Source organism: Coregonus clupeaformis, unplaced genomic scaffold (genome assembly GCF_020615455.1).
Source record: "Coregonus clupeaformis isolate EN_2021a unplaced genomic scaffold, ASM2061545v1 scaf0927, whole genome shotgun sequence".
NCBI lineage: Eukaryota > Metazoa > Chordata > Actinopteri > Salmoniformes > Salmonidae > Coregonus > Coregonus clupeaformis.
In genome coordinates this window covers 63414-77353 of record NW_025534381.1, presented here as the reverse complement: position 1 = coordinate 77353, position 13940 = coordinate 63414, and the positions used below count along the sequence as shown (strand labels likewise).

The window sequence follows — 13940 nt, the reverse complement described above, 5'->3', positions numbered from 1 at the left end:
AATTGAAACAATACAGGTCTATATGTTCCTCAAGTTTATCTCTATCCAATGTCCTTGACTACACGGCCAGACCAGCTGCAGGGAGTGAATGTGGAAGAGATGAACCATCCTTTCTCAGAAGCACAGCATTGGTACTAAAGCAATGCATTTAAGCACATTAATTGTTAAACAAATCAGGAAAATACTTAATATTTCTCTCTCACAGTCGTCTGGGGGGGGGGAAACTCATTCTGAATGGCTGGGCCTGGCTCCACAGGGGGTGTGCATGGCTGCCAAGTGGGTGGGCCTATGCCCTCCAAGGCCCACCCATGGCTACACCCCTGACCAGTCATGTGGAATCCATAGATTAGGGCCTAATGATTGGATTTAATTTGACTGATTTCCTTATATGAACTGTAACTCAGTAAAATCTTTGAAATTGTTGCATGTTGCGTTAATATTTTTGTTCAGTATAATTATATATAAATGTATTGATCATTAATTAAATAAAACAAATATAGTTGTTTTGTTTTAATGTGTGCATGTGAGTGTGTGAGAGTTAGGCTATATGGAGGAGATTACTGAGTAGTTTGGTTCATCAGGCTGACCCCAGTCTTTGCTTGAAGTTATTGAAGACTGATGATATTTTGGCATTGTGAAGAGAAGAATCCCAGAGTATGGTACCTCTATATCTGATAGAGAATTGACTATGTGAGGTGCGGCAGTGGGGAGGGTGAAGGTTATTGCAGTGTCTTGTGTTATATAGATGGATTTCAGAATTAACCTGGAAGAATCCATTGAAGGGTTTAGTTAAGCTGTCTGGAAGGGAAATGTCCCTTAACGTAATCCAAGGGATTTCCATCAGTTTTCTCTATTTTTTTGGACAGAGAGGAACCCACATTCACAAAAAAGTTATTAAATTCATATGAAATAACATCAGGATCACTATAGGTCTTATTTCCAACTAATATTGAGTTGCGCCCATTTTTGCCCTTAAAACAGACTCAATTCATCGGGGCATGGACTCTACAAGGTGTCCAAAGCGTTCCACAGGGATGCTGGCCCATGTTGACTCCAATCCTTCGCACAGTTGTGTCAACTTGGTGGGATGTCCTTTGGGTGGTGGACCATTCTTGATACACATGGGAAACTGTTGAGCGTTCAAAACTCTGCAGCGTTGCAGTTCTTGACACACTCAAACCGCTGAGCCTGGCACCTACTACCATACACCGTTCAAAGGCACTTACATATTTTGTCTTGCCCAGTCACCCTCTGAATGGCACACACACACAATCCATATCTCAATTGGCCTAAAAATCCTTATTTAATCTGTCTCCTCCCCTGAATCTACACTGATTGAAGTGGATTTAACAATTGACATCAATAAGGGATCATAGCTTTCACCTGGTTAGTGTCTGTCATGGAAAGAGCAGGTTTTCCTATTGTTTTGTGCAATCAGTGTAAATATGTATGTAAATGGTGCGTATAGACAATATGGACAGTATGTGAATAGAAAATGTGTAATATAGGACAAGCCATGACTAGAATACAGTATATACTGCACAAAGTAAGTAAAACAGTATGTAAACATTCTAAATGTGACCAGTGTTCAACTCTATGTACATAGGGCAGAAGTCTTTAAGGTGTAGGGTAGAGTACCGGGTGGTAGCCGGCTAGTGACAGTCTCTAAGGTTTAGGGCAGGGTACTGGGCAGAGGCCGGCTAGCGGGTTTCTACTAAGATAGCATATGGAATTGTTTTAACATGGTCATACCAAGGATCATTTAGCTATTTGATTTAGAGTTTTAGGACCCCTGTAAGTATACAAAACATTGAATACAAAACATTGAATTTGGCCTTAATGATTTTAGCCCATAAAAACACATTGAATAAGATAGTCATACATGGTAAAACAGCAAGTCAAAAAATAAATCAAAGGTAAGTATGTTTTGAAGTGTCTGTCCTTTATCTGAGAGATGTAAGAAAGCTCAGGAAATTATAGAATTGTAAAAAAAAAAAAAAAAACATATTTAACCCTTTTTTGGCACTGAAGTACTTCCATATGTACTTCCATAATTTTTTTAACTTAGTACCGGGCTACCTTCAGACGAGTCTTGTGAGGCTTGTTCGCTTTCTAGAGCAAAACATGTACGTGAGAGTCTATCTTTTCGATGGTGGGTGTCATATTAGTATGTAGACAGAAGTTGGCAGATTGGCAGTACCGACTTCAGACGAGTCTCGGGAAGAGGGGGAACAACATCGGAGAACACCATCGTGTTCGTGAGAGTCTCATCTTTCCATAGAGGACTCATGTTAGTTTGAACCCCAAACCGTTCGGACGCTACAGACGTTTTCGTGAGAAGACCAGGATGTCTCCTGGTCTGACAAACACTGCTGTAGCTCTGCCACTTTCCATTGCAGATGCGGATGGGGATTTGTATTATTATGCCAATTTGATTTCAATGGTTTCTCGGACATCGACTGTAGGGGGTTAACAGTTTGATAGCCTGGAAATAGAAGCTATATCACATATGTGAAGTAGGAGTGATACAACACAAAAGTTCAAGGGCACCTTGCTTTATACACATGTAAGCCAGATGAAATATGCCCTACCAGTATGTAATGGCGAATGTAGAGGGAGAAAATGCCTTATTTATCTATCATTTTAAGATGGTTAGTCTCGTTCAGGTCTTGATTTTCCACGTTTAAACGAGTATTGGTCTCAACACACGGGGACCAGGTCTTAATGTGTTGATACAGTATATACAGTGGGCATTTGATACACTGCTGATTTTGCAGGTTTTCCTACTTACAAAGCATGTAGAGGTCTGTCATTTTTATCATAGGTACACTTCAACTGTGAGAGACGGAATCTAAAACAAAAATCCAGAAAATCACATTGTATGATTTTTAAGTAATTAATTTGCATTTTATTGCATGACATAAGTATTTGATGCATCAGAAAAGCAGAACTTAATATTTGGTACAGAAACCTTTGTTTGCAATTACAGAGATCATATGTTTCCTGTTGGTCTTTCAAGGTTTACACACACTGCAGCAGGGATTTTGGCCCACTCCTCCATACAGACCTTCTCCAGATCATTCAGGTTTGTCGCTGGGCAATACGGACAATTTACATTTACATTTTAGTCATTTAGCAGACTCTTATCCAGAGCAACTTACAGTTAGTGAGTGCATACATTATTTTTTTTCATACTGGCCCCCCGTGGGAATCGAACCCACAACCTTGGCGTTGCAAACACCATGCTCTGAGCTACATCCCTGCCGGCCATTCCCTCCCCTACCCTGGACGACGCTGGGCCAATTGTGCACCGCCCCATGGGTCTCCCAGTCGCGGCCGGCTACGACAGAGCCTGGATTCGAACCAGGATCTCTAGTGGCACAGCTAGCACTGCGATGCAGTGCCTTAGACCACTGCGCCACTCAACTCCCTCCAAAGATTTTCTATTGGGTTCAGGTCTGGAGACTGGCTAGGCCACTCCAGGACCTTGAGATGCTTCTTACGGAGCCACTCCTTAGTTGCCCTGGCTGTGTTTTTCGGATCGTTGTCATGCTGGAAGACCCAGACACAACCCATCTTCAATGCTCTTACTGAGGGAAGGAGGTTGTTGGCCAAGATCTCGCAAACATGGCCCCATCCATCCTCCCCTCAATACGGTGCAGTCGTCCTATCCCCTTTGCAGAAAAGCATCCCCAAAGAATGATGTTTCCACCTCCATGCTTCACGGTTGGGATGGTGTTCTTGGGGTTGTACTCATCCTTCTTCTTCCTCCAAACACGGCGAGTGGAGTTTAGACCAAAAAGCTCTATTTTTGTCTCATCAGACCACATGATCTTCTCCCATTCCTCCTCTGGATTATCCAGGTGGTCATTGGCAAACTTCAGACGAGCCTGGACATGCGCTGGCTTGAGCAGGGGGACCTTGCGTGCACTGCAGGATTTTAATCCATGACGGCGTATTGTGTTACTAATGGTTTTCTTTGAGACTGTGGTCCCAGCTCTCTTCAGGTCATTGACCAGGTCATGTAGTTCTGGGCTGATCCCTCACCTTCCTCATGATCATTGATGCCCCACGAGGTGAGATCTTGCATGGAGGCCCAGACCGAGGGTGATTGACCGTCATCTTGAGCTTCTTCCATTTTCTAATAATTGCGCCAACAGTTGTTGCCTTCTCACCAAGCTGTTTGCCTATTGTTCTGTAGCCCATCCCAGCCTTGTGCAGGTCTACAATTTTATCCCTGATGTCCTTACACAGCTCTCTGGTCTTGGCCATTGTGGAGAGGTTGGAGTCTGTTTGATTGAGTGTGTGGACAGGTGTCTTTTATACAGGTAACGAGTTCAAACAGGTGCAGTTAATACAGGTAATGTGTGGAGAACAGGAGGGCTTCTTAAAGAAAAACTAACAGGTATGTGAGAGCCGGAATTCTTACTGGTTGGTAGGTGATCAAATACTTATGTCATGCAATAAAATGCAAATGAATTACTTAAAAATCATACAATGTGATTTTCTGTTTTTGTTTTTGTTTTAGATTCCGTCTCTCACAGTTGAAGTGTACCTATGATAAAAAATTACAGACCTCTACATGCTTTGTAAGTAGGAAAACCTGCAAAATTGGCAGTGTATCAAATACTTGTTCTCCCCACTGTATATTTATTTAAGCTTGAAGGGGACTCAACCTTGATAGAGGACCAGAAGGGCGACATCCAGACCTTGGCGCTGTCCTGGGACCTGCCTGGAGTCACTTCTGAAAACAAGATGGATGATTGAACAGCTTCTGCTACATGCAGTTAGTACCTTTATTTATGGTAATAACACAAAACACAGAGGCTTTATGTCCTGAAGTATTATAATGCAGTCTAACTGCATGACACCAACATAAAAAAAATAAAAAAAATTTAAAGCTATTACACTGTTTCCTCATCATCAAGCACAATAGGCCAATAACTTAAAAAAATCAACCACCATATTTTACAGTAGGGATGAGCTATTTTCTACATATGCATTGTTCTTTCGAAGGCCAAACCCACCATTGGTGTGCATGGCCAAAGAGCTCTATTTTCATGTCATCTGACCATAGCACCGCCTGGAGTTTGCTAAACGGCATTGGCACTTGGATTGGAAATGGTGCTTTGGTCAGATGACATGAAAATAAAGCATTTTGGCCACACACACCAGTCGAAATAAGAATGGATGAGCAGAAAAGAACCCCATACCTACTGTAAAATATGGTGGGGGATCTTTGATGTTATGGGGCTATTTTGTCCTGGGGCCCTTGGTAAGGTCAATGGCATCATTAACTTTTTTAAGTACCAGGACATTTTAGGCCAAAACTTGGTTGCCTCTGTATGGAGGATGAAAATTGGCCGCAAGTGGATCTGCCAGCAATACAATAACCCCAAGCATGCACACCCTTAATCCACAAAAAAATGCTTAATTGACCACAAAATCAACATTTTGCAATGGCCATCTCAGTCTCCGGACTTGAACCCCATTGAAAACCTGTTGTTTGAAATGAAGAGGGCATGCAGTCCACAAGCGCAGTCGAGGGATATCAAGGATCCGGAAATATTCTGCATGGAGGAATGGTCTTAAGATCCCTCCCAATGTATTCTGCAAATTTTTTATTTTTTTTTTGAAAAATATTCATTGTGGTTATCCTCGATAGGGGAGGGTGCAGGAGTATTGAAAACAGGGGATCCAATAATTTCGACCCCTATCTTTTAAAGATTATTTTTTTACTTGTTAAACAGAATCTTGTCCTCTGAGCAATTGTATTAGTATAAAATATTATATATTTTTTTACAAAATTGAGCAAAAAGGAAAGTATTCAGACCCCTTCACTTTTTCCACATTTTGTTACGTTACAGCCTTATTCTAAAATGAATTAAAACATTTTTTTCCCCCCTAATCAATCTACACACAATACCCCATAATGACAAAGGAAAAACAGGTTTGTAGATTTCTTTGCAAAACATAAATAAAATAAACAGAAATATGACGTTTACCTAAGTATTCAGACCCTTTACTCAATACTTTGTTGAAGCACCTTTGGCAGCGATTACAGCCTCGAGTCTTCTTGGGTATAACACTACAAGCTTGGCACACCTGTATTTGGGGAGTTTCTCCCATTCTTCTCTGCAGATCTTCTCAAGCTCTGACAGGTTGGATGGGGAGCTTCGTTGCACAGCTATTTTCAGGTCTCTCCAGAGATGTTAGATCGGGTTCAAATCCGGGCTCTGGCTGGGCCACTCAAGCACATTCAGAGACTTGTCCCGAAGCAACTCATGCATTGTCTTTGCTGTGTACTTAGGGTTGTTGTCATGTTGGAAGGTGAACCTTTGACCCAGTCTGAGGTCCTAAGCGCTCTGGAGCAGGTTTTTATAAAGGATCTCTCTGCACTTTGCTCCATTCATCTTTCCCTCGATCCTGACTAGTCTCCCAGTCCCTGCAACTGAAAAACATCCCCACAGCATGATGCTGCCACCACCATGCTTCACCGTAGGGATGGTGCCAGGTTTCCTCCAGACGTGACTCTTGGCATTCAGGCCAAAGAGTTCAATCTTGGTTTCATCAGATCAGAGAATATTTTCTCATAGTCTGAGAGTCTTTAGATGCCTTTATGGCAAACAACAAGCGGGCTGTCATGTGCCTTTTACTAAGGAGTGGCTTCTGTCTGGCCACTCTACCATAAAGGCCTGATTGGTGGAGTGCTGCAAAGATGGTTGTCTTGCTGGAAGGTTCTCCCATCTCCACAGAGGAACTCTGGAGCTTTGTCAGAGTGACCATCAGGTTTTTGGTCACCTCCCTGACCAAGGCCCTTTTCCCACGATTGCTCAGTTTGTCCGGGCAGCCAGCTCTAGGAAGAGTCTTGGTGATTCCAAACTCCTTCCATTTAAGGATGATGGAGGCCACTGTGTTCTTGGGGAACTTCAATGCTGCAGAAATGTTTTGGTACCCTTCCCCAGATCTGTGCCTCTACACAATCCTGTCTCGGAGTTCTACGGACAATTCCTTTGGTTTTTGCTCTGACATGTACTGTCAACTGTGGGACCTTATATAGACAGGTGTGTGCCTTTACAAATCATGTCCAAGCAATTGAATTGACCACAGGTGGACTCCAATCAAGTTGTAGAAACATCTCAAGGATAATCAATGGAAACAGGATGCACCTGAGCTCAAACAGTTCTAAAATCCTGTTTTCGCTTTGTCATTATGGGGTATTGTATGTAGATTGATGAGGAGTTTTATTTATTTAATTCATTTTAGAATAAGGCTGTAATGTAACAAAATGTGGAAAAAGTGAAGCGGTCTGAATACTTTCCGAATGCACTGTATGTCTGTTACTCAACTAAATTATATTCAAAATAAATTCAAAAAACATTATTCAGGGCAAAAAGTTGATTGCTTTGCCACATTTTTGCAGTATTACTTTTGTGCCTTGTTGCAAACAGGATGCATGTTTTGGAATATTTGTATTCTGTATAGGTTCCTTCTTTCCACTCTGTCAATTAGGTTAGTGTTGTGGAAAAACTAAAATGTTGTTGATACATCCTCAGTTTTCTCCTATCACAACCATTTAACTCCTTAAATGCTTTATTGTCAACATTGGCCTCATGGTGAAATCCCTGAGCAGTTTCCTTCCTCTCTGGCAACTGAGTTAGGAACGACGCCTGTATCTTTGTAGTGACTGGGTGTGTTGATATACCATCCAAAGTGTAATTAACAACTTCACCATACAGTTTTTTTCTTACAGCGTACATTATTATTTAATTTTTTCATACTAGCCCCCTGTGGGAATCAAACCCACAACCCTGGCGTTGCAAACGCCATGCTCTACCAACTGAGCTACATCCCTGCCGGCCATTCCCTCCCCTACCTGGACGACGCTGGGCCAATTGTGCACCGCCCCATGGGTCTCCCAGTCGCAGCCGGCTACGACAGAGCCTGGATTCGAACCAGGAACTCTAGTGGCACAGCTAGCACTGCGATGCACCACTCGGGTGAGGTGGGGGGGGCAAAAATGGCAAAAAAGACAGTCAAAAAATAAATCATGAGGTATAAGGTTTTGAAGTGACTGTCCTATATCTAGGAGATATAAGAAAGCTCAGCGAATATGTTTGTTTTTTTGACACATATTTAACCCCTTATTTTTGTTGGCACAAAACTACCTCCATACTTCCATTTGTTTGTATGTGTTACCTTCAGACTAGTCCTGTGACACTTGTGGGGGTCGTAGAGCAAAACTGAGAACTTACTTAGATTGATGCACGGGTGCGTCAATAGACTCTTAAGTATTTTAAACACTATTATTGCAAACAGAGTGAGTCCATGCAATTTATTATGTGACTTGTTAAGGACATTTTTACTCCTGAACTTATTTAGGCTTGCCATAACAAAGGGGTTGAATACTTATTGACTCAAGACATTTCAGCTTTTCATTTATTATTAATTTGTAAAAATGCCTAAAAACATTATTCCTCTTTGACATTATGGGGTATTGTGTGTAGGCCAGTGACACAAAATCTCTATTTAACCCATTTTAAATTCAGGCTGTAACACAACAACAGTGGAAAAAGTCAAGGGGTGTGAATTTCTGAAGGCACTGTATGATTTCTGTTGTGAGATTTGGTGACTGATACTTCCTCCAGCCAACATTTTGTTTGTCCGACATTTCAGAAATGAACAATTGTCTTTTCAAGGTAGAGATTTACAGTCTGTTGAACATTTTCAATTTTATGGCACTCAATATCTCAGATGAGTACCGTTTGTATAATATATTATGTAGACTACAACAACATTGATAAGATCAATTTGTGTTTATTTAAGTTTTATTACAATAGATCTACTATCTAAAGTGTATTTGTCAATACATGTTTATTGGTATGTGGTTTTCTATGGCATTATCTATTCAAGGGTTTTCAAAGTAATTTCCAAAGGTTGCCTAGAGTTGGTTTACAATTAGGACTAAAATATATATTACAGAATAGACAATTAGGTCTCCAAAATAATTTATAATTTAATTAGTTAATTTCATAATTTACTAATTTATTTATATTATATTACATTATTCATAAGATATTGTGATATACTAAAACAACATATACATATTAAATAGCAAAACATCACACATTTACTTTAATTTACACAATAATCCAGTTTCTGGCATTAGCAGAATCAGCTTCATTACATTACCATCATTATTTTGTGAATTCTTTTCTATTGAGTTACATTTTATTAAATTAAATTAGACAAACAGTTTTATACATAATCATTATGATAAGCAATTACTTTAACTAAGATAGTATTAGTCATTTCTTAACATCTCTTAATCTTAATAGCTGAAGATATATATGCCTTTATTTTGGAATATGTTATACTTAATTGGTTTAATTGAGTCCTAGAGTTATTCTGTTAAGAAGAAATAGATCAGCATTAGAGCAAGTAGTAAAGTGACCACTTCTTGAGGTCTGTTTCTTGCCATAGTGCTGCTGCTGGTGGTTGCAGCACCTGTAGTTTGTGTGGCTGCTGCTGTCGTCACCATTTTGGTGGTTGCAGTAGTCGTAGTAGTAGTAGTAGTAGTAGTAGTCGTGGAATTCTGGAGTTCTGTTTAAAAAAAGATCAGATTTGGACAATTTAAAAGACTCTGCCAAGCCTTCCCCAAAGTCTATCCTCTTCCAAAAATATAACGATGCCAGCTGTAGGCAACCTGAGCAAAGTCATGATTCAGCCAAATCAGGGAAGGGCAGCAGCCTCCCTTTAATATATATATATATACACACACACACACACACACACAACATGAGCAGATTAACTTGGTCAAAACATTTCTTTATTAAAGACTGTCAGAAAGAATGTCGGTACTTGTTGATCCAAATCCAGAAATGAGTTAGTCACTCAGCTTTATGCTGACAAATATACACTACATATACAAAAGTATGTGGACACCACTTCAAATGAGTTGATTCAGCTACTTCAGACACACCCATTGCTGACAAGTGTATAAAATCAAGCACACAGCCATGCAATCTCTATAGACAAACATTGGAAGTAGAATGGCCTTACTGAAGAGCTCAGTGACTTTCAACGTAGCACTGTCATAGGATGCCACCTTTCCAACAAGTCAGTTCGTCAAATTTCTGCCCTGCTAGAGCTACCCCAGTCAACTGTAACTGCTGTTATTGTAAAGTGGAAAAACGTCTAGGAGCAACAACGGCTCAGCCACGAAGTGGTAGGCTACACAAGCTCACAGAATGGGACCCCCGAGTGCTGAAGCGCATAATGCGTAAAAATCGCCTGTAAAACGAACTACCCAGTTCCAAACTGCCTCTGGAAGTAACGTCAGCACAATAACTGTTCATCAGGAGCTTTATGAAATAGGTTTCCATTGCCGAGCAGCCGCACACAAGCATAAGATCACCATGTCCTCTGTAGCTCAATTGGTAGAGCATGGCGCTTGTAACGCCAGGGTAGTGGATTCGATCCCTGGGACCACCCATATGTAAAAAAATTTATGCACACATGACTGTAAGTCGCTTTGGATAAAAGCGTCTGCTAAATGGCATATTATTTATTATTATGTGTAATGCCAAGTGTCGGCTGGAGTGGTGTAAAGCTCGCTGCCATTGGACTCCGGAGCAGAGGAAATGCGTTTTCTGGAGTGATAAATCACGCTTCACCATCTGGCAGTCCGACGGGCAAATCTGGGTTTGGCGGATGCCAGGAGAACGCTACCTGCCCCAATGCGTAGTGCCAACTGTAAAGTTTGGTGGAGCAGGAATAATGGTCTGGGGCTGTTTTTCATTGCTCGGGCTAGGCCTTGGTTCCAGTGAATGGAAATCTTAACACTACAGTATACAATGACATTCTAGACAATTCTGTGCTTCCAACTTTGTGGCAACAGTTTGGGGAAGGCCCTTTCCTGTTTCAGCATGACAATACCCCAGTGCACAAAGCGAGGTCGATACAGAAATGGTTTGTCGAGATCGGTGCGGAAAAACTTGATTGGCATACACAGATCCCTGACCTCAACCCCATCGAATCCCTTTGGGATGAATTGGAACGCCGACTGCTAGCCAGGCCTAATCACCAAACATCAGTGCCCGACCTCACTAATGCTCTTGTGACTGAATGGAAGCAAGTCCCCACATATTCCAACATCTAGTGGAAAGCCTTCCCAGAAGAGTGGAGGCTGTTATAGCAGCAAAGGGGGGACCAACTCCATATTAACGCCCATGATTTTGGAATGACATATTCGATGAGCAGGTGTCCACATACTTTTGGTGATTTTGTGTATAAATATATATATTTAGGAATTCAATCGGTGTCTCAACTTACTGTTGAGCGTTAGAATAATAGAATACAAAAGGTGTAAAAAATGAGTAGAAATTCATGAATTGAGTCATACAATTGTAAAAGGATGTCTGCCCCATCGCAAAATGTGTAGAATTGCAGCAAACTTGCTTTAAAATGGCAACATTTTCTCTGCGCCCCATGGCAAATGTGAGATGTGGGTACGAAGACCCACGAACCACTGCAGCCCCTCATGATGAGTTCCGTTTTTTTGTGGCCCACACCTCCATCAAAGTTGCCCATCCCTGATCCAAATAATCAGTGATGCAAAACCAGAGCACCAGAATCATCTTTGCTCATATCCACAGGTAAAGATAGTCTTATAAGAGACTACCATGATTGAAATAGTTTCAAAATAAAAAATAAAGACCTTTAACTGAGGTACAATATTTCAAGTATGATGTAATTTGGTCACAACTGATGAAACCAGAGCTGGTAATTCAGCTGTGGGCATAAACAACAACAACAACAACAACATGGTGACACAGAGGGAAATATTGTGTGTGTAATATATGAATCTTCATACATATTATGTTAAGATTAATCCTTACCCGCTTTGATACTGCTAGTAATAACATCTAAGAAGACTGTGGACGTGTTGATGGATGTCTTGAGGGATTCCTCTATATTTGTAAAGTGAGGGACCACTGACTGATTTGTGAAGATCAACTTGGTTGTCACACCTACAGAACCAGACCTAAAAATCAAAGAAATAGAATGAATGTGAAATGTGATAAAAGTTAATATTATTGTTTGTAGTAGTATTAGTATTATTAAAGAATGGTAAACATGTGAATAACACACTTTTTCTACCTGCAAGTAAGTTGTGGAAATGTGGACCAAAATGTAAACTTAACATACCAGAAACTGATGATGATGCATCTGAGGAAGATTACAGGATATACGTTTTTGTATCCTCGATTTAACTGTAGAAAGATATCAGAGCACATAATGAGAATTTAACGGACAAACAAAATGTGTACTAGGTACTAATAACTCTCAAGCAATATTTTTTTTTCATTTCTTTTCTTCTAAATGTCCATTTCAATATTTCTATCAATGTTAATGATAAACGTTTACCTCAGTTGTGACATTTAAAGCCAAAGTAAAGTAATCCTGGGACTGTGGATTTTTGTAGGTTTCCAAAAATGGTCGATTCATCCGGAACTGTAGAATAAGTACACCTTCATTTGACTTTGGCGGGTCAGTGGATGCGGTGGTTGGGGCAACAGTAGTTGTTGGAGCAAGAGTTGTTGTTGTCTTAGCAGCTGTAGTTTTAGTTAGTGCAGCTGTGATAGTGGTCGGTGAAGCTGTGGTTGTTGTGGGAAAGGCTGTGGTAGTTGTGGCGGCAACTGTGGTCATTGTGATGGCGGTTGTGGTGGTAGAAGCAGCAGCTGTGGTTGTTGATGGTGAAGCTGTGGTTGTTGTGGGAGCAGCTGTGGTTGTTGTAGCAGAACCTGGTGCTGTCGCTGTAGCTGTGGTAGTTATAGGGGCAACTGTGGTTGTTGTGGGAGTAGCTGTGGTTGCTGTAGGTGGAGCTGTGGTTGTCGTTGGTGCAGCTGTGGTTGTTGTTAGTGCAGCTGTGATGGTAGTAGCCCCAGGTGTGGTGGTAGTTACAGCAGCTGTTGTTCTTGTGGCAAAACCTGATGTTGTGGTGGCAGTTGTAGTGGGAGCAACTATTGTTATTGTAGCAGCAGCTGTAGTTGTTGTGGGGGCAGCTATAGTTGTTGAGTGAGCCGCTGTTGTTGTGGGAGCCACTGATTTTGTAACAGAATCTGTAGTTGTAGTTGCTGCTGTAATTGTGGATGCAGCAGTGGTTAAGGTGGGATAAGCTGTGGTTGTAATGGGAGTAGCTGGAGTTGTTGTGGGGAGGACCGTGGTTGTTGAAGACACAGCTATAGATGTCATTGCTGCTGCTGAGGTTTTTGTGGGAGCAGCAGTGGTGGTTGTGGGAGAAGCTGTGGTTGCTGTGGCTGAATCTCTGGTTGTTGTGGAGGTGGCTTTGGTGGTTGTTGCAGCAACTGTCGTTGTCGATGGTGGAGCTGTGGTTGTAGTGGGAGCCGCTGTGGTTGACGTTGGTACTGCTGTGGTTGTTGAAACAGCAGCTGTGGTTGTTGTGGGAGCAGCTGTAGTTGTTGTGGGGGTGGCTGTTGTTGTCATAGCATCAGCTGGGGATGTTGTTAGTGTAGTTGTTTTTGTTGATGTGGGAACAGCTGTGGTTGCTGTTGGTGCAGTTGTGGTTGTCGTTGGTGCAGTTTTGGTTGTTGTGGGTGCAGCTGTGGTTGTTGTGGGTGCAGCTGTGGTTGTTGTTGCGGAAGCTGTGGTTGTTGTGCTTAGGTTTTTGGTTGTTGTTGCTGCAGCTGTTGGTGTTGTGGGAGCAGCTGTGGTTGTAGCTGTGGTTGTTGTGGGAGAAGTTGTGGTTGTTTTGGGACCAGGAGTGGTTTTTGTAAGGGAAGCTGTTGTGGGAGCTGGTGTAGTTGTGGGAGCGATTGTGGTTGTTGTGGGTGAATCTGTGATTGTTGTTAGAGCAGCCGTGGTTGTTTTGGGCAGTACTTCTGCTTTTGTTGCCGAAACGGTTCTTGTTGTAGCAG

The 13940-nt window shown here is 41.6% G+C and overlaps 2 protein-coding genes across 2 annotated transcripts in view; both read right to left on the bottom strand.

Annotated features, from left to right (window-relative positions):
- Positions 1-2251, bottom strand: part of LOC121550591 (probable cyclin-dependent serine/threonine-protein kinase DDB_G0292550) — a 104723-nt gene extending 102472 nt beyond the window's left edge. Inside the window, exon 1 of the mRNA XM_045217132.1 lies at positions 2201-2251. Coding sequence (XP_045073067.1) covers positions 2201-2251 — 51 coding nt within the window. The remainder of the gene's footprint in view (positions 1-2200) is intronic.
- Positions 2252-8712: 6461 nt separating this feature from the next.
- Positions 8713-13631, bottom strand: LOC123485992 (mucin-5AC-like). The gene is made up of 4 exons (XM_045217126.1): positions 12430-13631; positions 12211-12275; positions 11901-12046; positions 8713-9603 (listed from the first exon to the last, which is right to left on the bottom strand). Exons 1-4 carry the CDS (start codon positions 13507-13509, stop codon positions 9404-9406), a joined length of 1491 nt encoding a protein of 496 aa, XP_045073061.1. The 5' UTR covers positions 13510-13631; the 3' UTR covers positions 8713-9403.
- Between the last annotated feature and the right edge of the window lie 309 nt (positions 13632-13940).